At 46.7% G+C, this 24492-nt stretch overlaps 1 protein-coding gene across 2 annotated transcripts in view; it reads right to left on the reverse strand.

Moving 5' to 3' along the window:
• The window catches only part of lgi2a (leucine-rich repeat LGI family, member 2a), a 134939-nt gene extending 112487 nt beyond the window's left edge, over positions 1-22452 (reverse strand). The window contains exons 1-2 of one of the 2 annotated variants that reach the window (XM_072496505.1): positions 22132-22452; positions 21364-21435 (exon numbers count right to left, since the gene is read on the reverse strand). In XM_072496505.1, coding sequence (XP_072352606.1) covers positions 21364-21435; positions 22132-22313 — 254 coding nt within the window. In that variant the 5' untranslated portion in view covers positions 22314-22452. The remainder of the gene's footprint in view (positions 1-21363; positions 21436-22131) is intronic. The other variant, XM_072496506.1, reaches the window with a different exon arrangement.
• Between the last annotated feature and the right edge of the window lie 2040 nt (positions 22453-24492).

The following is a 24492-nucleotide window of genomic DNA, read 5'->3' on the forward strand; positions in this document are numbered from 1 at the left end:
ATCTGACCATAGAGCCCCTTGCAATTCTCCAATACAGGAGCATTGGTGATCACAGCTTTCAGGCAGTCAAATGCCTGTTGAAAGTCCCCTGTCCATTGAAATTTTTAAAGTTTCTTCAGCAATTCCATCAGTGGAGCAACCATGCTACAAATCGTTTGCACAAAGGTTCGATCAAATTCATTCATGCTACGAAATCGCATTATTTCCCTTCGTCTTGAGGGTATCGAAACTCCTCGAGGAAAGTGATTCGGGCTTCTCCAAATTCACTTTCGGCTCGGTTCATCACCAAACCCACCTCCTGAAGTTGATCGAAAAACTCCATACGATGTTTTAAATGTTCTTTCCATGTTTGGAAGTTGAAAATAAAAGCAGATTGTCCCACTTTCTCAATGCAATCCTTCAAACGTGGGACAGGGTAAGGGTCTGTTCTTGTAACTACATTCCCCTTCCTCTAGTCCACACACAACCGTTGGGTACCGCCTGGTTTAGATACCATCACTATGGGTGAGCTCCATTGGCTGCAACCCACTTCAATTATGCCATTTTTAAGCATACTCTCAATCTCTCTATTAACCTGTGCCAATTTTAAAGGATTAAGTCTGTATGGATGTTGTTTGATAGGAACAGCATTTCCCACATCTGCATCATGTATAGCCATTGAGTACTTCTCAATTTATCTCTACAAAATTGCCCATGTGATATCAATAACTCTTTCAGGCCAGTTCATTATTCCTCTGGAAGGTAACTTAACAATCTTTCCCAATTTTTCAGAACATCCTCATTTTCCAATTTAATTTGAGGTATGTCAAATTCACAGTCATCTGGATTTGGTTTGTCACTTTGAGTTAGAATCATTAAAACCTCCTTTTTCTCCCCTTCCCTTTCAAAGTACCTTTTAAGCATATTCACATGTCACACTCAGTGAGTCTTCCTTCTATCTGGTGTTTTTACCACATAATTCACCTCACTGAATTTCCTTTCAATCTGATACGGTCCACAAAACCTAGCTTTTAAAGGCTCACCTCCCACTGGTACAACACTGAAACTTTATCTCCACTGACAAAACTACGAACTTTGGATTTCTTGTCCGCTACCTGTTTCATCACATTTTCTGCAACTTTCAAATGTTGTCTAGTCAATTCACCTGCTCTATTTAATCGTTCCCTAAAATTTGACACGTGGACTTCCGGGTGCGGCGATGACCAGCTGAGTCGCACGTTTCGGCACCTCCCGTTGGAACGGACTTTTGGGCTCTTATTAGGAGCCCCAACGGCAATTTTTGACGGCTAAAACCATTGTGCGGTGAAATAGAAGGGAATTCCCCCCGGATATATATGGAGAAAGGAGAGAGTAGTTGCTGGATTGCAGAGGATCCTCAGGAGCAGCGGCAAGGAAGGGAAGCACGAAGCAAGATGGCGGCGGAAGGAGGCCGTTCGGTGTGGGGCCCGGAACAGCAAGAGTTCCTGCAGCGCTGTGTGGAGGAGCTGAAGAAGGAGGTGTTGGCCCCGATGCTACAGGCGATTGAAGGGCTAAAGGAGGCACAGAAGACCCAGAGTTGGAGCTTCGTGGTGTGAAGGCAAAGGCTGCCGAGAATGAGGATGAAATACAGGGCCTAGTGGTGAAGACAGAGACGCACGAGGCACTGCATAAAAGGTGTGTAGAGAGGCTGGAAGCCCTGGAGAATAACTCGAGGAGGAAGAACTTAAGAGTTTTGGGTCTTCCCGAAGGTGCAGAGGGGGCGGACGTCGGGGCATATGTGAGCACATTGCTTCACTCGTTAATGGGACCGGAGGCCCCGACGGGCCCCTTGGAAGTGGAGGGAGCATATTGAGTCCTTGCGCAAAGACCAAAGGCAGGAGAAATACCTCGAGCCATAGTGGTGAGGTTTCACCGCTATAAGGACAGGGAGATGGTCCTGAGATGGGCGAAAAAGACACGGAGCTGCAGGTGGGAGAATGCGGTGATCCGCGTGTACCAGGATTGGAGTGCGGAGGTGGCGAGAAGGAGGGCAAGTTTCAATCGGGCCAAGGCGGTGCTACATAGAAAGAAAGTTAAATTTGGAATGCTGCAGCCAGCGAGACTGTGGGTTACACACCAAGGGAAACATCACTACTTCGAGACGGCAGAAGAAGCGTGGACATTTATTGTAGAGGAGAAGTTGGACTAGACTGGAGAGAGAAAGAGTTTCTGTAATAAAGTAGTGGGGGGATTGTATGGGACGGGGAAGGGGGGAGGGGGGGAAATTTTCTCTATTCCCCTCGTTGGGGGGGGGGGGTATGGTGAACTGTGGGCGCTGGTGGGGAAGGAGAGGGGGAAGGAGAGAGGGAGCTACGCCATTAGGGGCGGGGCCAAGTGGGAAACGCGGGCTTTATTCCCGCGCTATGGTAATTGCGGCGGGAAAGGGAGCGCAGGAAGGAGGGGGCCTTACACAATGGGGGGCCAAGGATAAGCGGGGGAAGCCGAGGTCAGCCAGAGTTTGCTGACTTCTGGGAGCAACATGGGGGGAGCAATTACACTAGAAAGGGATCTAGCGGTGGAGGGGGGGGGCGGTTAACTGGGTTGCTGCTGCTAAGGGAAAGGGGGAGCTGTTATGGGGCGGGGTGGTCGGGACGGGAGGACACCGTCGGGGGGACAAACGGGAGCGTGGGAACCGGGTGAGGAGCTGGTCTAAAAAAGGGGATGGCTAGTCGACATGGGGGGGGGGGGGTAAAGAGCCCCCCGACCCGGTTGATCACGTGGAATGTGAGAGGGCTGAATGGGCCGATTAAGAGGGCAAGGGTACTCGCGCACCTAAAGAAATTAAAGGCAGATGTGGTCATGCTACAGGAGACGCATCTGAAACTGGCGAATCAGGTCAGATTACGTAAAGGATGGGTGGGACAGGTATTTCATTCGGGCTCGGATGCGAAAAATAGAGGGGTGGCTATATTAGTGGGGAAACGGGTAGTGTTTGAGGCGAGGACCATAGTAGCGGACAGTGGGGGTAGATACGTGATGGTGAGTGGCAGATTACAAGGGGAAGCGGTAGTTCTGGTGAACGTATATGCCCCGAACTGGGATGATGCAAACTTCATGAAGCGTATGCTGGGGCGTATCCCGGACCTGGAGGCGGGAAAGTTGGTAATGGGGGGAGATTTCAACACGGTGCAGGGTCGGTCCAGGTCTAGGACCGGGAGGAGGCCAGCAGCGGCCAAGGTGCTTAAGGACTTCATGGAGCAGATGGGAGGAGTAGACCCCTGGAGATTCACTAGGCCCAGGAGTAGGGAGTTTTCCTTCTTCTCTCATGTCCACAAGGTGAATTCTCGGATAGACTTCTTTGTCCTGGGAAGGGCACTGATCCCGAAGGTGGCAGGGACGGAGTATTCTGCCATAGCCATCTCGGACCATGCCCCACATTGGGTAGATCTGGTAGTAGGAGAGGAAAAGGAACGGCACCCACTCTGGAGAGTAGATCTGGGACTGTTGGCGGATGAGGGTGTGTGTGTAAGGGTGAGGGGATGTATCGAAAGGTACCTGGAGATTAACGATGATGGAGAGGTTCAGGTGGGAGTGGTCTGGGAGGCACTGAAGGCGGTGGTCAGAGGGGAACTGATTTCCATAAAGGCCCATAAGGGGAAACAAGAGAGTAAAGAGAGGGAGCGATTGTTGAGAGAAATTTTGAGGGTGGATAGGCAGTATGCAGAGGCTCCGGATGAGGGACTGTACAGGGAAAGACGAAGGTTGCATACGGAATTTGACTTGCTGACCACGGGCAGGGCAGAGGCACAATGGAGGAAGGCACAGGGAGTACAGTATGAGTACGGAGAGAAGGCGAGCCGGTTACTGGCCCAACAATTGAGGAAGAGAGGGGTGGCGAGGGAGATAGGTGGGGTGAGGGACGAGGAGGGTGAGATGGAACGGGGAGCAGAGATGGTGAACGGGGTGTTTAAGGCATTTTATGAGAGGCTGCATAAGGCTCAACCCCCGGAAGGGAAGGAGGGAATGATGCACTTCCTGGATCAGCTGGAATTCCCGAAGGTGGAGGAGCAGGAGAGGACAGGATTGGGAGCACAGATTGAGGTGGGGGAGATGGGAAAAGGGATTGGGAGCATGCAGGCAGGGAAGGCCCCGGGACCAGATGGGTTCCCGGTGGAATTTTATAGGAAATACATGGACCTACTAGCCCCGCTTCTGACGAGCACCTTTAACGAGGCCAGGGAAAGGGGGACGTTGCCCCCGATGATGTCGGAGGCGACGATATCGTTGCTCCTGAAGAGGGACAAAGACCCGCTGCAGTGCGGGTCTTACAGGCCTATCTCCCTTCTGAATGTAGATGCCAAGCTCTTGGCCAAGGTGACGGCGACGAGGATCGAGGATTATGTCCCAGGGGTGGTTCACGAGAATCAAACTGGGTTTGTTAAGGGGAGACAGTTGAACACTAATATACGGAGGCTGCTAGGTGTGATGATGATGTCCCCGCCGGAGGGAGAGGCGGAGATAGTGGTGGCGATGGACGCTGAGAAAGCATTTGATAGAGTGGAGTGGGATTACCTGTGGGAAGTGTTGAGGAGATTTGGATTTGAAGAGGGGTTTATTGGGTGGGTTCAGCTTTTATATAGGGTCCCGGTGGCAAGTGTGATCACAAACAGGCAGAGATCTGACTACTTCCGTCTATATAGAGGGACAAGACAGGGGTGTCCCCTGTCCCCGATACTGTTTGCATTGGCAATTGAGCCACTGGCCATAGCGCTGGGGGGACTGGCACTGCCGAGCTTAAGTGACTATTATTGGGCCGCCAATATATCAATGGTATGCAAGTGGATGGGGGAAGGGGAGGGAGCGGCGTGGAAAAGACTAGAGATGGTGTCCTGTAGGGGAACCTACCTGTAAGCATTAGCGACGGCGCCTTTACCGTTCTCCCCGAAGTAATACACCACAAGTCCAGTGGTGGTGGCAACACTGAAAATGTGGGGGCAGTGGAGACGGCATAAGGGAGTGACGGGTGCTTCAGGGAGGTCCCCGATAAGGAACAACCATAGGTTTGTCCCGGGGAAGATAGATGGGGGATTTAAAGTCTGACAGAGAGCAGGGATTGTGCAATTGAGGGATTTGTTCCTAGACTGGACGTTTGCGAGTCTGGGAGCACTGACGGAAAAATATGGGTTGCCACCGGGGAATGCATTTCGATATATGCAACTGAGGGCTTTTGCGAGGTGAGGGAATTTCCGCAGCTCCCGGCGCAAGAGATTCAGGACAGGGTGATTTCGGGGGCATGGGTGGGGGATGGTAGGGTGTCAGATGTATACAGGGAAATAAGAGACGAGGGGGAGATCATGGTGGATGAGCTGAAGGGAAAATGGGAAGAGGAGCTGGGGGAAGAGATCGAGGAGGGGCTGTGGGCAGATGCCCTAAGTAGGGTAAACTCTTCGTCCTCATGCGCCAGGCTCAGCCTGATACAATTCAAGGTTCTACATAGGGCGCATATGACTAGAGAAAGGTTAAGTAGATTTTTTGGAGTGGAGGACAGGTGCGGGAAATGCGCGGGAAGCCCAGCGAACCACACCCACATGTTTTGGTCATGCCCGGCACTACAGGGGTTCTGGGTGGGGGTGGCAAATGTGCTTTCGAAGGTGGTGGGGGTCCAGGTCCAGCCAGGCTGGGGGATGGCTATATTCGGGGTTGCAGAAGAGCCAGGAGTGCAGGAGGCGAGAGAGGCTGATGTTTTGGCCTTTGCGTCCCTAGTAGCCCGGCGAAGGATATTGCTTATGTGGAAGGAAGCTAAGCCCCCGGGCGTGGAGGCCTGGATAAACGACATGGCAGGGTTTATAAAATTGGAGCGGATAAAGTACGCACTAAGAGGTTCGGCTCAAGGGTTCACCAGGCGGTGGCAACCGTTCCTTGACTACCTCGCAGAACGATAAGGGAAATGGGGAAGGTAGCAGCAGCAACCCGGGGGGAGGGGGGGAGGGGGGGGAGGGCCCTCAGGGGTTTCCTATAGTTGTTTGTATATTAGCTATTTATACTGGCGTGTGGGACTTCATTGTTTTGGAGAGTTATTATTTTGTTGTTGGCAGTTGCCGTTTAGTTAATATATTATTTATTTGTTTAAAAAAACGGTCATTATTATTTGTATTGTTTTAAAGTTGTAAAAAGGGGAAAATCCTGTACTGTTCTTGTTTGACCGAAAACATTTGAATAAAATATATATATATTTTTTTTAATTTGACATGTAATCCAATAGTGTAATTTCCGATTTCTCACCCACCAATTTTTCCTTATTCAATTTAAGTGGTCCTCTTACCTCATGACCAAAAATTAGTTCAAAAGGACAACATTTGGTAGACTCATTAGGTGCTTCCCTAATTGCAAACAATACGAATGAACATAAGATAAGAACATAAGAACTAGAAGCAGGAGTCGGCCATCTGGCCCCTCGAGCCTGCTCCACCATTCAATGAGATCATGGTTGATCTTTTGTGGACTCAGCTCCACTTTCCGGCCCTAACACCATAACCCTTAATCCCTTTATTCTTCAAAAAACTATCTGTCTTTATCTTAAAAACATTTAATGAAGGAGCCTCTACTGCTTCACTGGGCAAGGAATTCCATAGATTCACAACCCTTTGGGTGAAGAAGTTCCTCCTAAACTCAGTCCTAAATCACTTCCCCTTATTTTGAGGCTATGCCCCCTAGTTCTGCTTTCACCCGCCAGTGGAAACAATCTGCCCGCATCTATCCTATCTATTCCCTTCATAAATTTATATGTTTCTATAAGATCCCCCCTCATCCTTCTAAATTCCAACGAGTACAGTCCCAGTCTACTCAACCTCTCGTCATAATCTAATCCCCTCAACTCTGGGACTAACCTAGTGAATCTCCTCTGCACACCCTCCAGTGCCAGTACGTCCTTTCTCAAGTAAGGAGACCAAAACTGAACACAATACTCCAGGTGTGGCCTCACTAACACCTTATACAATTGTAGCATAACCTCCCTAGTCTTAAACTCCATCCCTCTAGCAATGAAGGACAAAATTCCATTTGCCCTCTTAATCACCTGTTGCACCTGTGAACCAACTTTTTGCGACTCATGCACTAGCACACCCAGGTCTCTCTGCACAGCAGCATGTTTTAATACTTTATCATTTAAATAATAATCCCTTTTGCTGTTATTCCTACCAAAATGGATAACCTCACATTTGTCAACATTGTATTCCATCTGCCAGACCCTAGCACATTCACTTAGCCTATCCAAATCCCTCGGCAGACTTCCAGTATCCTCTGCACTTTTTGCTTCACCACTTATCTTAGTGTTGTCTGCAAACTTGGACACATTGCCCTTGGTCCCCAACTCCAAGTCATCTATGTAAATTGTGAACAGTTGTGGGCCCAACACTGATCCCTGAGGGACACCACTAGCTACTGATTGCCAACCCGAGAAACACCCATTAATCCCCACTCTTTGCTTTCTATTCATTAACCAATCCTCTATCCATGCTACTACTTTCCCCTTAATGCCATGCATCTTTATCTTATGCAGCAACCTTTTGTGTGGCACCTTGTCAAAGGCTTTCTGGAAATCCAGATATACCACAACCATTGGCTCCCCGTTATCTACCGCACTGGTAATGTCCTCAAAAAATGCCACTACATTAGTTAGGCACGGCTTGTCATTTATGAACCCATGCTGCGTCTGCCCAATGGGACAATTTCCATCCAGATGCCTCTCTATTTCTTCTTTGATGATAGATTCCAGCATCTTCCCTACTACCGAAGTTAAGCTCACTGGCCTATAATTACCCGCTTTCTGCCTACCTCCTTTTTAAAACAGTGGTGTCACGTTTGCTAATTTCTAATGGGATTCCTTTATCCCAATCATCTGGATAATCTTGACAATACGCCCTCAACATTGTCTTTAATGTCTGATGCCACCTTTCTAATGCTCCCTGCAATTCTGGATGGTACGCAGTTGATTTAAATTATTTTATTCCTAAGCTATCCATAACTGCTTTGAATAACTTTGAAGTAAAATTCGATCCTTGATCCCATTGAATTTCTGCGGGTAGTCCATATCTGGTAAAGAATTTAGGTAACTCCTCCACAATCCTTTTAGCTGTAATATTATGTAGCAGAATGGCCTCTGGAAACCTAGTAGACTGTAATCAAAAGATATTATTTCCCACTTTTTGTTTTAGGAAGCGGTCCTACACAATCGATTAGGACCCTTGTAAAAGTTTCCTCAAATGCTGGAATTGGTATTAAGGGTGCTGGTTTTATCACTGCTTGAGGTTTGACATGTGTGACATGATTGACAAAATTCAACTACATCTTTATGTAGTCCAGGCCAATAAAAATGTTTCTGGATTTTAGCTCGAGTTTTCCTTATTCCCAAATGACCTCCCACTGGTACCTCATGTGCAACTCGCAACACCTCCTTTCTGTACCCTACCGGCAATACTACTTGATGAACTTCTGCCCACTTTTCATCCGCCGGCATATGTTTTCTCATCAAGACATCACTTTTACGGTAATAACACCCTGGTATACTCTCAGATTCCTCTTCCGTATATGCTTTCTGATATATCCGTTTTATTTCTACATCTTTCTGTTGTAACTCCGCCAATTTTCCTGAACTAAAAATATCTGCCTCATCCTCCACCTGTTCTTGTTCTTTTTCAACCATCTGATCAAAAATCGTTTCTGATAATTCAACTTCAACTTCACTCTTTGATTTCTCCTCTTGTCTTAACCTGTGACTTTGCGACCTTGTTACTACACAATCCAGAAAAATCCCAGGATATTCGTCCTTGAACCCTTCAGTTGTCTGATTTTCCACTGGCTTATCAATCACAGTAGGCATCATTGCCACCTGCTACCCAGCTATATCATTACCCAAGACAAACTGTATTCCTGGACAAGATAGTTTCTCGATTACTCCTACTACCACTTCACCACTCTTCACTGGACTTTCCAACCTGACCTTATATAATGGAACGCTACTCCTTTCACCCTGAATTCCACATATCACCACCTTTTCTGGCAACATTCTTCCCAAACTACATAAATCCTCATCTCTTACCATTAAAGATTGACTAGCCCCTGTATCTCTTAAAATTGTGACTTCTTTACCTGCTCCTCCTGATACACATGAGTAAACTTTACCCACACAAGTAAATTCTTTAAAGACATCTGGCACCTTCTTAACAATTACTTCTTGAACAGGCTGTGCAATCATTTGCACCTCCTTCGCTTCCCTTGGGCTTTCCTTTATCACTCTAACAAATCCCACTGTCTTATCCTGTTTTACCACATCAACCTTTTCAGTGCTTTTCTTCAACCACCAACACTGTGACTTTACATGGCCTAGTTTATTCCAGTGAAAACATCTGAAACTTTTCATCTCTTTTCCACCCTCCAAGATTCCTTTTTTAATCTGAGGTACACTCGCTTTATTGTCTCCCATCAGATCACCTTTAGCTTTACCACTTGAGTATTTCTCATGTCCCCAGTTTCTATCCCTCGCAGGTTGAAACTGATGTCGGAAACCAATCTTTGATTTATGAACTAATTCATAATCATCTGCCATTTCTGCTGCTAATCTGGCAGTTTCAACCCTCTGTTCTTCCACATGAGTTCTCACTACATCAGGAATTTAATTTTTAAACTCCTCCAAAACTATAATTTCTATGAGAGCTTCATACGTTTGGTCTATTTTCAAAGCCCTTATCCACCTATAAAAAGTATTCTGTTTGAGCCTTTCAAACTCCATGTATGTTTGACCAAATTCTTTCCTTAAATTTCTAAACCTTTGTCGGTAGGCTTCAGGCACTAGTTCAAATGCACCCAAGATAGACTTTTTCACCTCCTCATACGTCTCAGATACCTCCTCCGGTAGTGATGCAAACACTTCACTAGCCCTACCTACCAGCTTTGTTTGAATCAGTAATATCCACATGTCCTGTGGCCATTGCATTTGTTTAGCTACCTTCTCAAATGAAATGAAAAAGGCTTCTACCTCCTTCTCATCAAACCTTGGCAATGCTTGGACATATTTAAATAGATACCCACCACATCTTCGACTATGACGCTCTGTCTCATTATCCTCATCCATCTCCTCCAACTGTACGTGTCCCGTTGCATCTGCCAATTTTAACTGATTTTCATGTTTCAGAGCCATTTTCCAAAGTTCAAACTCTCTCTCTTTTTCCCTTTCCTTTCTATCTCTTTCTTTGTTTCTTTCTTCTCTCTCCTTTTCCGCTCTATCTCTATCTCTTTCTTTTTCTATCATTGCATATTCAAGCCGCTTTAATTCTTTTTCATGATCAAGTTGCTTTAATTCTTTTTAATGTTCAAATTGTGTAATCTGCAACTGGAGCTTTGCCATATCTAATGAGTCAGAATGTATCACAGGCAAACGTAAATGCGCAGATACCGCGTTAAGTACCTCATCTTTTCGTATTTTGCTAGGCAGTGTTAATTGCAATGCCTTTGCCAAACCTAACAGTCTGTCTTTACTCTCTGTCCGTAAGGTATCACGTGTTACCACGTCCACCCCCAAAAACTTCTGAGCCGCCAAAAGAGCCATTGTTCACAACACTCTCCCCACTTAAACTAAAATACCACACCAGAAAAGCAACAAACCGTCACTGTCTTTAAGTTCACAAAAGCCAATCCAATAGATAGACTTTTATCCCCCTCGAGCCCCCAGTTGTTATGGGCAAGGTGTTTTCAGAACTCCAAAATGTATCATGGAGTTCAACCAACCTCCCCTTTAATGGATTGTTGCTTTTGAAGCACACGGCTTGTTTCCCAGGTGTGATATTACAATTATGGATACGTGGTTTTTAACACAAAACAATGTTTATTCCATGAACTCAACTAAACCTTTTAAATAAATATTGGATCCCTTAACACCCCTTACTTCAAAGATAACCCCGAAAATAATTCAACACTAAATAATCCCTCAAAATGTTCCTTCAAACATCCAAACGGCTTCAAACCTTCAAAACAGTAACACACCAGGTCACAGAATATATATATTTTCTGTTGGATGGCAGAGATATATCAGCTTGGTTGACTTCAGCTCCAGCACCTTGCTTTTCTTCCTGCAGCTCTCTGGAAACACACAGACACACCCAAGCTGCTTTCTCAAACTGAAACCAAAAGCAGAAGTGAGCTCAGCTCCCACCCTGTGACATCACTTCAGTAATATGATCAGTTTCATCTGTTAAAGGTACATTTCTTCAGCATCCAATTCTTAAAGGCACTCTCACATGACACTTGTCCAAAGGGACTGTCAATTAAGAGGGATTCTAGTTGCAGGAAGAAGAACTAAAATGGACTGTGTTATTATAAATGTTTGCCTGTTTTGTTTTGTTAACCAAAAATGTATATATACTGTCAATATTTCTTAAAGGAAAGTGGAAAAGTGAAAAATGAAACCATCTTGAAGTTGATGGGTGTTTTTTTTCTTGGGGGGAGGTGTCATGTGTGGGTCTCTTTAAGAAAAGTGTGTTTTATCAAATGACTGCAGTGATGTCACTGTGTGGGTGGAGCTGGGCTGTTATTCTGTCTTTTACTTTCGTTTTGAGCTGGAAACTGCTTTATGGCTCTGAGTTTTTTGGTTTCGTTTTCAGTTGGGAGCTGCATTCAAACAAGGAAGGTGTATTTTTGGTCTCTCACTCTGCATGCTTAAGAATGTCTCCTGATCACTTGATAACTTCAAAGTAATACCTGTTTTCTGTAAGGAATCCAAACCTACTGTTTTGTAGAAAAGGGTGTTTGGCTTTTGGATGTTGTTAGGAAAGTTATTAAGGGTTACTATAGAGTACTGTATCTTTGGGGGGGTATTTGTGTTGGTAGTTTATAAGATGTTTACTGTGTGTTTATAAAATGTTAACTGGATTCACAGAATAAACATTGTTTTGTTTTAAAATACTTAAAATCTCTGTTGCATAACACCTGGAAAGTGGACCCTTGTGCTCCTCATAACCAAAATCTATTAAACGTTGTAGGTCAGGTGAACTCCATGATACACTTTGGTGTTCTCAAAATCCTGGCCCATAACATATGTCCTTATTAATAAAGCCCAGAATACTGTTCTCACCATCTGCCCTGCCACCTTCAATGCTCTATGCATATGGACACTCAGGTCCCTCTGCTCCTTCACCCCTTTCAGAGTTTTGCCCCTTATTTTATATTGTCTCTCCATGTTCTTCCTGTCAAAATGCATCTTACACTTCATTAATTAAATATTAATTATTCACCAATGGTTCTTTAAGGGCCCCTCTCATTTTGCCATATTGGTTTGGAGCTTTAGTATCCAAACCTAACCTAAAAATAATTATCATGAGTAGAAAATGTGGCCAGATTTGGAATAATTTAAACTTTTTCTGGCCAATTGCATTATCTCCATGGCAAATTTATTTACAATTCCCAAATATTTATAAATTCAGTTTTTATGAGAGTTGCTTGTTTTGTTTATTTCTTCATTTCAATGGTCTGTGTATTATTTATAACTGACATGCGCATTTTGCACAGATTGATTTACTGCTTTCAAATGAGAATAAAGTTTGAATTAAAAATTCACAACACTCAGTGCAGATCACCAACATACTATACTATGCCAACAGTACATTGCAATTAATGAGAGAATGCAAAGCTTTCCAGTCACTTATCCTGGAGAAAGATTGAGTCATTGGCATACATACATCAAAGGTTCTACTGTTGACCCCTCTCTAAGCTTTTACTGGTATTGATTGCATTGAAGATCTATAGTCATAAACGTGCTCCAGTGTGTGCTTTGATGTCCCAATTACTTGTATAAACTGCAAGAGAATTATGTACCATTTGTTGAGGTGGCAAGAAACATTTACTGTATTACATCTATGAACAAAATGTATTTACTTTCAAATTACAGCTTGCGTTCCTGATTTGAGTGGTTATATGATTCATTGTCTATCATTCAGTAAATCAGTGTTGCTGCAATATCCATCAGTAAGTAATGATAAAAACTACTTTCCCCATATAACAGTTTTCCTGTTCAGTACTTTGGTATAAGGACAATGTCATTCAGACACCTGACATTTGCCTCCCTGCAAATAAATATAAGATTATCACTTTTTTCCTCAAAAGTATATCACAGTAATAAAATAAAAACTGAACAGAAAATAGGATTTGGTTACTAAATAATGAATCCTATGATTAAAGTGTTTTGATGTGGACTAATCAACAATTAAGAGCTATAAAGCAATCTTGTAAAAATAATAAACAAAACAGTAACAATTTGATGTTTAAGGAAGTGTCATTGCCAAATGATGCCTCCTTAGATTACCTTGTTGTTTCTGAAAGATAAATCTGTAAAACATCTATGATGCAAACTTAACTGGGTGAGTGCAGCTCCCAACAACACTCAACAAGCTTGACACTATCAGGGACAATGCAACCCACTTGATTAGCACCTTAAACATTCATCCCCTCCACCACCGACGTACAGTGGCAGCTGTGACACAAGATGCACTGCACCAACTCATCAAGGTTCCTTCGATAGCATCTTCCAAACCAGCAACTTCTACCACCTTGAACAACAAGGCTAGCGGATGCATGGGAATGCATGGGAACGCTGACACCTGCAAGTTCCCCGAGAAGCCACATACCACCCTGGTTTAGAACTGTATTGTTATTCCTTTACTGTTGCTGGGTCAAAATCCTGGAACTCCCTTCCTAATAGTGCTGTGCATGTACCTACACCACATGCACTGCAGTCATTCAAAAAGGGCAGCTAGGGATAAGCAATAAATGCTGTCATAAAAAAATTAAAATCCCTTACAATCTTTAGCAAGTTACACTCTACGTGGAACAGAGGCTTAATCTTTTCATTACTCGGATCTAGTTTTAAATCCAACTTGACGGATGGAACAAAAATTGACTCTGGCTTCAAGGATTCTTTATGAAATAAGTTCTGACCATTAGACTTCAGCCCCGAATAGGCATGGACCTACGGCACAAACTGCCCCTAAATTAGCAAATTTACTCAAATATATCTCAGGATAAATGATGTGGAAAATGGAAAAAATGTCATTCTGCTGTGCGAGGGGTGGGGTGGGGGGTGGTTGATAATAGCGGGTTGCTTTTCTCAGGCTGAAGTTGCTGCCACAAAGTACAGGGGACGGAATTCTCCGTTCCTGAGACTAAGGCCTGGATTCTCCGAAACCCCGGCCAAGAGTTGACGCCGGCGTCAAAACCGGCACGAGCGACGCCAGCGTCAACGGGCCTCCAGGCCGTCATTCTCCTCTTCCTCTGGGGCTAGAACGGCACCAGAGAGCTGTGCGTTGCTCCGGCACCAAAAGCCGGCCCAACATAGCCGGTGTGGGTCCATGCATGCGCGCCACGGACGGCATGAGTCCGCGCAAGCATGCCACAGCCGTCTCCGCGACGGCCCCCAGGCAACATGGCAGAGCCCTACGCCCGGCGCAGAGGAACATAGGCCCCCCTCGGAATGAGCGCGCCCGCCTATTGATAGCCCCCGATCGCGGGCCTGGCCGCCGTGGAGGCCCCCCTGGAGTCGGATTCCCCCCGCCCCCCACCAGGACGGCCCCCGCAGCCAGAAACGTGAGGTCCCGCCGGGTGGGACGATATGTAAACCGCGCCAGCGGGACTCGGCAGAACGCGGCCCATTGAGCGTGGAGAATCGCTGCGGGGCAGCTTACAACGGCCCCCGACCAGTGCCGCGGCGACCGCGCGGGGGCGATTGCTGCCGATTCTCCGGTCGCGGGTTTGGAGAATCCCGGCCTAAGTGCTGACACCAGGGCAGGATTCGTGGATTCCACGACAGTAAAACTGGCGCCATACCTGGACCGATTCAATGACGATTAAGGGGCTAGCACTGGCGCCACATGAACACAATTGATTCCAATGAGAAACGGTGTGGAAATCACTGGGACTGAGATTGAGACTCATTAGGGTAACAAGCTGCAGCTGCATTTACACGCTTCATTCCCACCCACATCATCCCAGCCAACAAAATGGCAGCGAAGAGAGCGGCACCCCGTTTCACAGACGCCGAGCTGGAGACCCTCCTGGGCGCAGTAGAGAAGAGGCGGTGTACCCTGTACCCTGGCCTGGGAAGGAGGCTGCCAACCACCGCCGTTTCCGTGCCTGGGCATAGGTGGCAGAGGCGGTCAGCGCCGTGAGCAATACCTTCCGGGCTGGTCAAGAGTGCCAGAAGAAACTGCACAACCTCCTCAGGGCGGCCAGGGTGACTTGGCAACACTGTGACCTTGACACCAACCCACATCTCACACACCTGTAACCCGATCCCCCCATCAAACCCAGAGAGAGGCCGAACCCCCACCCTGCACAACATGCGGCAGCCATACCAGCCGCCATGGCCTGGTGCCCTGGCCACTGAGGCCACCAGCTACCCACCCCCTGGATTGCATGGGTAACACTGTCGTTTCTGTTTCCTTCCCCAAGAGAAACCGCCGCGAGCATGAGAAAACAGGAGGGGAGCCGCCGGACCTGCAGCCCCTCACCATGGCACAAAGGAGGGCCCTGGACATGGCCGGCAGCCCGGAGGAAAGGGGGGTCGGCAGGGTGGAGGTCGGCCATGGGCAAGGAAGTGAGACCCTGCTGAGCTGCAGTTCCCGTGACCCATGTGTCAACCACCCCCACACCACCCTCACCCCCACACCACCCTCACCCACACAACACCCTCACCCTCAACATCACCCTCAATCTCACCCCCACCACCCCCCCGGCCCACAGTCTAATTATGCGTCTTGTCTTGTGTCTTGCTGGACCTACTGGTGATGTACATCCGGGTCCATCTGGCGACCCCGCCTCCAGCCAGTGCCACAGCCGGAGCCCCCCCCACCTCTGAGCTGAGCAGTGATGAGGAGAGCAGCTCGGTTGGCAGCCCCCAACCCGAGACTCAGGAGACCCCGGAGTTCGAGTCCGGGGATGACACTGACTCCCGTCACAGCTGTCTCCAACACCCTCCACCATCCCAGAGACACTCACCTCGGTTGGACACTTTAGTGAAGAGGCTCCTGGAGCACTATCACACAGCTGATTGGGTACAGCGGGTGGAGGTAGGAACTCCCAAAGGACGGACGGTCGGAGGGCGGCCGATCCCAGGGAATAGCTGCCGTCCTGATGTGTTTCGGGCTTCTGGAACGGACAGTCCCATCGATTGTGGAGATGCAGTCGCAGAGCCAGGGACTAAATGAGGGGTTGTTGGTGAGCATCCAGTACCTGCAGGATGGAGGAATCCAACTGCGTGCAGGAGCAGGAGGTGGTCCCAATTATATGTGCCACCCAGGCGAACACCACACGGATGGCGTCTACGGTGAAGGTATTAGGCATGAGGCGCTGAGCAGCACGGTAGTACAAGTGGATAGCTCTGTGGTTTCACAGCACCAGGGTCACAGGTTCGATTCCCCGCTGGGTTACTGTCTGCACATCCTCCCAGTGTGTGCGTGGGTTTCCTCTGGGGGCTCCGGTTTCCTCCCACAGTCCAAAGACGTGCAGGTTAGGTGGATTGGCCATGATAAATTGCCCTTAGTGACCAAAAAGATTAGGAGGGGTTATTGGGTTACGGGGATAGGGTGGAAGTGAGGGCTTAAGTGGGTCAGTGCAGACTCAAGGGGCCGAATGGCCTCCTTCTGCACTGTATGTTCAATGAGAGTTTTGGCTATGGATCAGCATGTCCAAGGCCTGGGGCATTCTGTGCAGGTGTTGGCCGAGGCCCAGGACAGGATTGCCGCCTCACAGGCAGCCATGTGCCAGAGCCACCTAGAATGTGTGGTAGCGCTTCTGAGTGTGGCCCAGTCCCAGCGGGCCATGGCTGAGAACGTCGGCGGCATTGTCCAGGTGCTGGCCGACAGGGCGCCGACACAGATGGAAGTGGCCCAGTCACTGGCTGATATGACACAGACCCAGAAGGTGGTGGCACAGTCAATGAGTGATGTGGCGCAGTCCCAGACATCGATGGTCCACTCCCTGTGCTCCATGGCTGTGAGCATGCAGACCCTGGTCAAGACCAGAGCAGGCTTCCGGACCGGCAGCGCAAGGTGGGGGCAGAGCCTCAGGGGATGCCTCTGTTTGCATCCCCATCCCATGGAATAGCCCGGGGGCCACTGGGCACCCCGAAGGGAGGAGGAGGTAATGGGGCCCGTGCCAGTTAGTCCCGCAGGAGGGTGTCGGAATACTGCAGCACCTCAGGCTCCACCCCCCCCCTCCCTTCTGTTCCTGCCACATCTGGTGGGCAGTGGGCAGAACAGGGCAGCACCAAAACAGCAGCCGGGCCCATCCAGTCCTGGTCGCCCCAGAAGACGACCCCAGGTCGCAGGGTGGGAATCACAGCAAGCTGCCTCCACTCTCGATCTACCATCCGGGGATCCACCTAGATCCATTCCATCACACGGCAGAGCCCGTGAGGCCCGGACATTAGACACCAGTTAAGTTGGCATGGCTGCAGTGCACAGTTTAGCTCACAAATCTGTGAGGCCTGGCCTTCATGTTGTCACATTAAACACCTGTTCAGTGTTACAACCTGCCTCGGTGCTCTGTCAGATGGGTGTGGGGATGGGCTGGTCTGGGCTGGCCAGAGTTGGGGTGCAGGGGAGGGGTTGGGGGGAACATTGTGGCTGACCTGGGCTCTCACACCCTCCCCGCCTGACCGTCCATACCACTGTCACCCCAGGGGTTCGATGGCACCGTGTGATGGAATGACCAGCTCGCATGCAGGGATCATCCAAGTGGACGGTGGAAAGTGCAACCGTGGGCAGGAGCCAGACGTTGTCATACGATACGGAGCAACAGAGCCCATCGCAGAGTGGGGTCATCGTCCTCCATCCCACGGACCGGACCCAGTTTTACCCCCATACGGAGGGGTTTGGGGATTGCATGCGGGAGGGGGGAGGGGGGGGGGGCTGAGAAGGTCAGGCAGGGGAGGGGTTGCAGTGTCCAGCCCCTAGCCAGTACCCCCCCTACCCCCCACCCCAAGCAGTGAACCTGGATGTGATTAGAGCTAGGATTTTGACCTAGCAACAGTGAAGGAAGAGCAATATATTTCTAAGTCAGGATGATGAGTGGATTGAAGGTGGTGCCATTCCCATGTGTCTGCTGCCCTTGTCTTTCTCAATGATAGCCGTCATGGGCTTGGAAGGTGCTAACTCGGGAGCCTTGGTGAGTTCCTGCGTTGCATCTTGAAATGTTACACACTGCTGTCACTGTGCATTGGTGGTGGAAGGGGTGAATGTTTGTGGGAGGGGTGCCAATTAACCGGCTACTTTGTGCCGGATGGTGTTGAGCTTCCTAAGTGTTGTTGAAGCTGCACTCATCCGGGCAAGTGGAGAGTATTCCATCCCACCCCTGACTTGTGCATTGTCGACTGTGTGTGTGTGTGGGGGGGGGGGGGGCATTTAAAAAATATTTTATGCAGGCATTTGCATAAACAAACAACAACTGACCTGCTGCTTTAATTAAAGTATTTATATGGCTTGTCCAGTTCAGTTTTTGGTCAATGCTAAACCCCATGTTGTTGCCATTGAATATCAAGGGGCGGTGGTTAGATTCTCTTGTTGGAGGTGGTCATTGCCTGACACTTGCACAGCGTGAATGTTACTTGTCATTTGTTAGCCCAAGCCTAGATATTGTCCAGGGCTTGCTGCATTTGGACATGGATAGCTTTGGTATCTGAGGATTTGTGAATAGTGCTGAACACTGCAAACATCAGCAAACATCTTATGATGAAAGGAAGATCACTGATGAAGCAGCTAAAGGTGGTTGAGCCTAGGACACTACTCTGAGGAACTCCTGCAGTGATGCCCTAGAGCTGAGATGATTGATGCCCAACACCCACCACCATCTTCCCTTGTGCCAGGTATTGATGCCAATCAGCAGTGAGTTGTCCTCCAATTCCCATTGACTCCAGTTTTGCTGGGGCTCCTTAATGCTACAGTCAGCCAAATGAGGCCTTGTTGTCAAGGGTAGTTACTCTTACTTCACCTCTTGTGTATTGCTCTTTTGTCCTTGGGTGAAGCAAGGCTGTAATAAGGTCAGGGCTGATTGGCCAGTAATGTCCTGAAACTGAGATGACTGACATCCAACTGTCACTAACATCTTCCTTTGCGCCAGATATGTTTCCAACCAGCAGAGAGTTCCCCCCCCCCCCCACCCCACCCCCCCGATTCCCACTGAGCTCAGTTTTGCTAAGGCACCTTAATACCATACTCAGTCAAATGCTGCCTTGATGTTAAGGGCAGTCACTCTCACCTTACCTCTTGAGTTCAGCTCTTTTGTCCATGTTTGAACCAAGGCTGAAATGAGGTCAGGAGCACAGTGACCCTGGCAGAACCCAAACTGAGAAGGTTATTGCTAAGCAAGTGCCAGCTGACCAGCACTCTTGACACTTGACACTTCCATACTTCCACAACTTTAGTCATGATCAAGAGTAGACTAATGGGACCATCATTGGACAGGTTGGATTTGTCCTGCTTTTTGTGTACAGGACATACCTGGGCAACTTTTCACATTGCCAGGTAGATACCAATGTTGTTACAATTACTGGAACAACTTGGCAAGGGAGGTGGCGCATTTGGAGCATATTTATAGGTATGCCAGAATCTTGTCAGGGTCTTTACCTTTGTAGTAGCCAACCATCTCATGGAATATATCACATGGAATAAATCGAATTGGCTGAAGTCTGGCATCTGGGATGCTGGGGACCTTAAGGCGAGGTCAAGATGGATCATCCACTTGGTTCAAGATTGTTGCAAATGCTTCAGCCTTATCTTTTGTGTTGGTGTGCTGGACTACAGCTGGTTGCCACCCTGTATCCACTGAAACCTGTTGATTCCTCATGTGACTAACTGTCTACCGTCATCAAGAGGCTGTAACTACATTCTTACTATATACTGGGATTGTACTTATGATAAATATCACCCTATTTACAGTTACTAATGACATAAATGGGGCGCCTCAACCAGATTCAATAAAGATAGCTTATTTTTGACACAGAAGTGCTATGTTATTCCTCAAAGTTCCATAGTAAGAATTTAGTTTGGTTTGATTAATTATTTTCTTTATGATTCTCAGATTTATATACAATTTGGCACAATCCATAAGCTTCCTGCAGTGATTACCTATTTTCCAATTTTGCCTTTACTTATCTTCTGAATGATAGTAATTCATGCAGGATTCTGTGGAAAGTGGACTTTATTCAATTGTTCGTTCTTCATCTGTGAGTGTGGGCAGCCAATTGGCAGCAGCTATCTGCGGACAAACATAATAGGGATATTGCAAAGCATCATTAGCAATGGCCCTCTCAGCACTAACTAGGACAAGTCCATTCAGTTGTGATTGGTTCATTCAACATGGATACCTTGGGGGTTTTCTGTGTAAGCTAGCACTAGTCATTCAGACATTTGAGGAACAGAGGATGTTCAGTTGCTTTTCATTTGAAACACACTTATCTTGAGGTTCTCCTTACCCTGTCTGAAACTCCATTTGCCACAAATCACCTTGTGTCAGTTACAGGGGTGGGTAATAGGGAAAATATCCATGGCCAATGGAAATTGACTTCACACCTATTCACCCCAATGTCGCAATGATTTTATGGATAAAGTCATTGGTAAGATCCTCAGTTTAAACTGTACATATATCACTGGAAAATGGATACTTCACATGAGACAGTGGTGTAGCGGTATTTTCACAGGACTAGTAATCTGGGGACAGAAACAGAAAATGCTGGACAATCTCAGCACTTCTGACAGCATCTATGGAGAGAGAACTGAGCTAATATTTTGAGTCCAGAAAGCTTTGTCAAAGAGTAATTCAGTCATCCAGCCATCCTGACTTGAAATGTTAGTGCCCTTGTCTCTCCACAGATGCTGTCAGACCTGCTGAGATTATCCAACATTTTCTGTTTCAGATTCTGGGCACCTGGGTTCAAATCCCGCCACAGCAGATTCAATACAAATCTGATATTAAAAAGTCGAAGGATGACCATGAAATCATTGCTGATTGTCCTAAAAACACACCCGGTTCGCTAATGCCCTTTGGGGAAGGGAATCTGCCGTCCTTACCTACATGTGGCCTACATGTGCCTCCAGACCCACAGCAATGTGGTTGAAGCTCAAATGCCCTCTGAAACGGAGGGCAGTTAGGGATGGGCAATAAATGCTGGTCCAACTTCACGTCCAGTAAAATGAATTCAAAAAAACATTCACAACATCTATGAGCACAGCAGTTTTTACAACTTGACAAATGTTTTGCTTTTCATATCTTACCATTTTGCACCAGAAACTAACCGGCCTATCGAGAGAGAGAGGAGAGAATGTTTAACAGTCCGTCCGTCCCGTTAAAAAGCAAAGCAATACTCACAGAAGTTGCAAAAATGGCATGTTTGTAAACATCCCTTCTGTTATTTCGCGGTAACTTCCGTTCACCAAACTCCTGGGAGCGGAATACAAACAAAAACATTAAGAAGATGCAATTATTCCATTATGGAACTCCTGATTTATTCGGATTTATGTCATTTAGAATTGGACTTCCTTTCTCAAAGAATACTGGATTGATTTGTCATGACGCACTTTATCCAGTTTTGTTCAATGGTTTCCCTTTCCAGATGCTTTTCTTTACACTTTCTCTTGAACATAGAGCCCTTGTAACATAAATTATTCTGTAAATGTGTAGCAGAGAAATTTAAAAAACCTGCTCGAAGGGATGCAATATTCTATTCTCTTACACAAAGCCTGACCTACCCTCCTTTTATTATGTTGCTGAAGAAGTAAAAATTAAAGTAGAAGTGCAGTTGAAAAAAAGGAGTGTCCTGAGTAATATGTCACCGCATTACAGACCCACTGTTCAATCGCAAATTGGCAGAAAGTTCAATATTCTGCATTGCCAACACTGCAAAGTGCTGCCTGGAGAATGGGTCTACCGTTTACCTTTCATTTGTAAGTTCTCTTCTTATGTTGCACCGTGCAGTGAGATAGAGTTACACAATAATATAAACAACCTCACTTCTATTACAATTTAAACTTCATTTCCCTCCGTTTTATTTTGAAGCGGCGAAGTAATAAGAAGTGTCACTTCGTCAGGAACAAATGAAAAAATATATATATATTGTAGTCGGTTCTGGTTACTTACAGGGAAATGATATCATTGGGGGGGATCCTTGGGACAGATGAAGTTCCAACACACATGACAGAGTCCCTTGTACAACTGCAGCGCCGTGGACATTTCGCTAGTGCTCTAACCTCAGCACCGGATAACAAGCTGATTCCAATTGCAACATAAAGAAAGGCAAAACTCTTATTCGAAGTGCACATTTTGGGTCTTTGACATGCTCGTGCACACGGCCATTAAAAAGAAGCCAGCCCCTGACACACTCCTGCGGCTTTCCCTTTCTGCACCGTCCGCCGTTTAACACAAAGCGCTGACATCAGCCAGAACCCGCAGCCCTGGAGCCATGAATTATTTATTGGCTGCTCCCTCCCACTCCAGAGAGTTTAAAAATATCCACTTCTCCCACAACACGGTTCGTCGTGCCCTTGCCCGCTGCTTTACCTTTCTCCCTCCCCATGTGAGAGCCCGCCCAGTGAGTGTGCAACTCAAGTGCTGAACCGTCACATTGTAAAAGCGTTTAAAAATAAAACCGAATTGATTATTGGAAGGCAAATGTGAATAGCCTCTCGATGGAATTTTTTAAAAACAAGAAATACTTCCTTTCTCCTTCACCTGAGCGATTTGCAAATACCCCCACAATTTTAAAACCAATAAGGATGAAACTTAAAGCGTGCTTACTTTTATTATCAATTTGAATTTGTTTTTTTCTCGCAGTTAACACACAACTTCCCCCGCCCACCCCTTCCTCTTAATATTCCCTTGGAGAGATTACAGTAATTATAAGTAGCACCAAGGTGGGTTGCAAATCTTTAATCCATTGGTAATTTATATGTGCATTCCATTTAAACTGATGAACTTCAAATGAATGTGGAGGACTCGAAAGACGATGTTTTGTCTGCAAGTACGGCTGACGTCGAGTTGGGTGCTGCCACTGATCTCAATCAGCACCTTGGACAAGGACACTGACTGTCAGCATCTTTGTGAAGGAGGCCTGTAGCCACATACCAAAAATAAAACAACACGCAAAACGACAGTAGTCCAGGGACAAAGAATCATGAGCTAATCACCAGGATTGTTCATACTGGGTGGCGACTGACACTTTCAAGATTTGTGTTTGTTCTAAAAATAGCTTGCGTGTCACCTCGGTAGCGCTGGAGGGCTTGACGGGCATTGCAAGTCAACACAGGCTATTGAAATAGACACTTCAGATGTGTAGAAAAATAATAGCATACTGGCAAGAAATATCACGACAAAATCCCATTACAACCATGACTTAATCATTTAACACAATAGCAATGCATGAAACAATTGATGATCGAGATAACAGCGTCAATTTGTGGCTGACCTTTACACGAGGGTAATGTCCCCTGTAAACAAGATGAACCATGATTTGGGAGAAAGGGAATAATAATTTTAACCAGAGGTACATGTAAACTGATGTAACTTCATGTACAGGTTGTATAGGTTCAAAGGTGGTCATTAAAAGGGACACAGTAGGAGGAAAAGCTGGATTTTTTGTTGCCTCTCCATTTATGACATTAGGTGAACATTTTCTTGGAGGTGCAATTTTTTCTGTGGTGATGGACTAAGAGCCATATGAGTAAGTCTGAGGGGGGTGCAAATGTGGATATATTAAAAACTGATCGGATTCTCTCCAACTGATGGTTATACATTTGTACAAATTGATGATAATTATTTTCTACACATGGGGCACAAGGTTCCATTTCTTGACTAATACTAATTTAGCGTGAGGAAGAACAAATCAATCTTACATTTGATTTGAAGGGCAATGACATAATCTATATCTAGTGAGATAACACAATGAATGGTCACGACTCTGAAAGCTGCATTTTCAATTGACTGATTCAGAAGCAGATCTCTGTTAGCTGTGATTTGAGTTTCACAGCAGAAAATCGAGCAACCTACAGAAAGTAATAGTCAGAATTACAACATTTCTGTTTGCTTCTGAGTTTTGGGACAGAGTGGTGGAGGACAATTTTAAGTTTTAAAAAAATATTTCTATTGAGGTATTTATATATATATATATATATATATATATACACACATCGAACACAACCATACGGCAGAACGGTAGCACAAGTGGCTCGCACTGTGGCTTAACAGTGCCAGAGTCCCAGGTTCGATCCCCCGCTGGGACACTGTCTATGCAGAGTCTGCACATTCTTCCCGTGTCTGCGTGGGTTTCCTCCGGGTGCTCCGGTTTCCTCCCACAGTCCAAAGGCGTGTAGGTTAGGTGGATTGGCCATGCTAAATTGCCTTTAGTGTCCAAAAAGGTTGGGAGGGGTTATTGGGTTACGGGGATAGGGTGGAAGTGAGGGCTTAAGTGGGTTGGTGCAGACTCGATGGGCCAAATGACCTCCT

This window comes from Scyliorhinus torazame, chromosome 3 (assembly GCF_047496885.1).
Source record: "Scyliorhinus torazame isolate Kashiwa2021f chromosome 3, sScyTor2.1, whole genome shotgun sequence".
Lineage (NCBI taxonomy): Eukaryota > Metazoa > Chordata > Chondrichthyes > Carcharhiniformes > Scyliorhinidae > Scyliorhinus > Scyliorhinus torazame.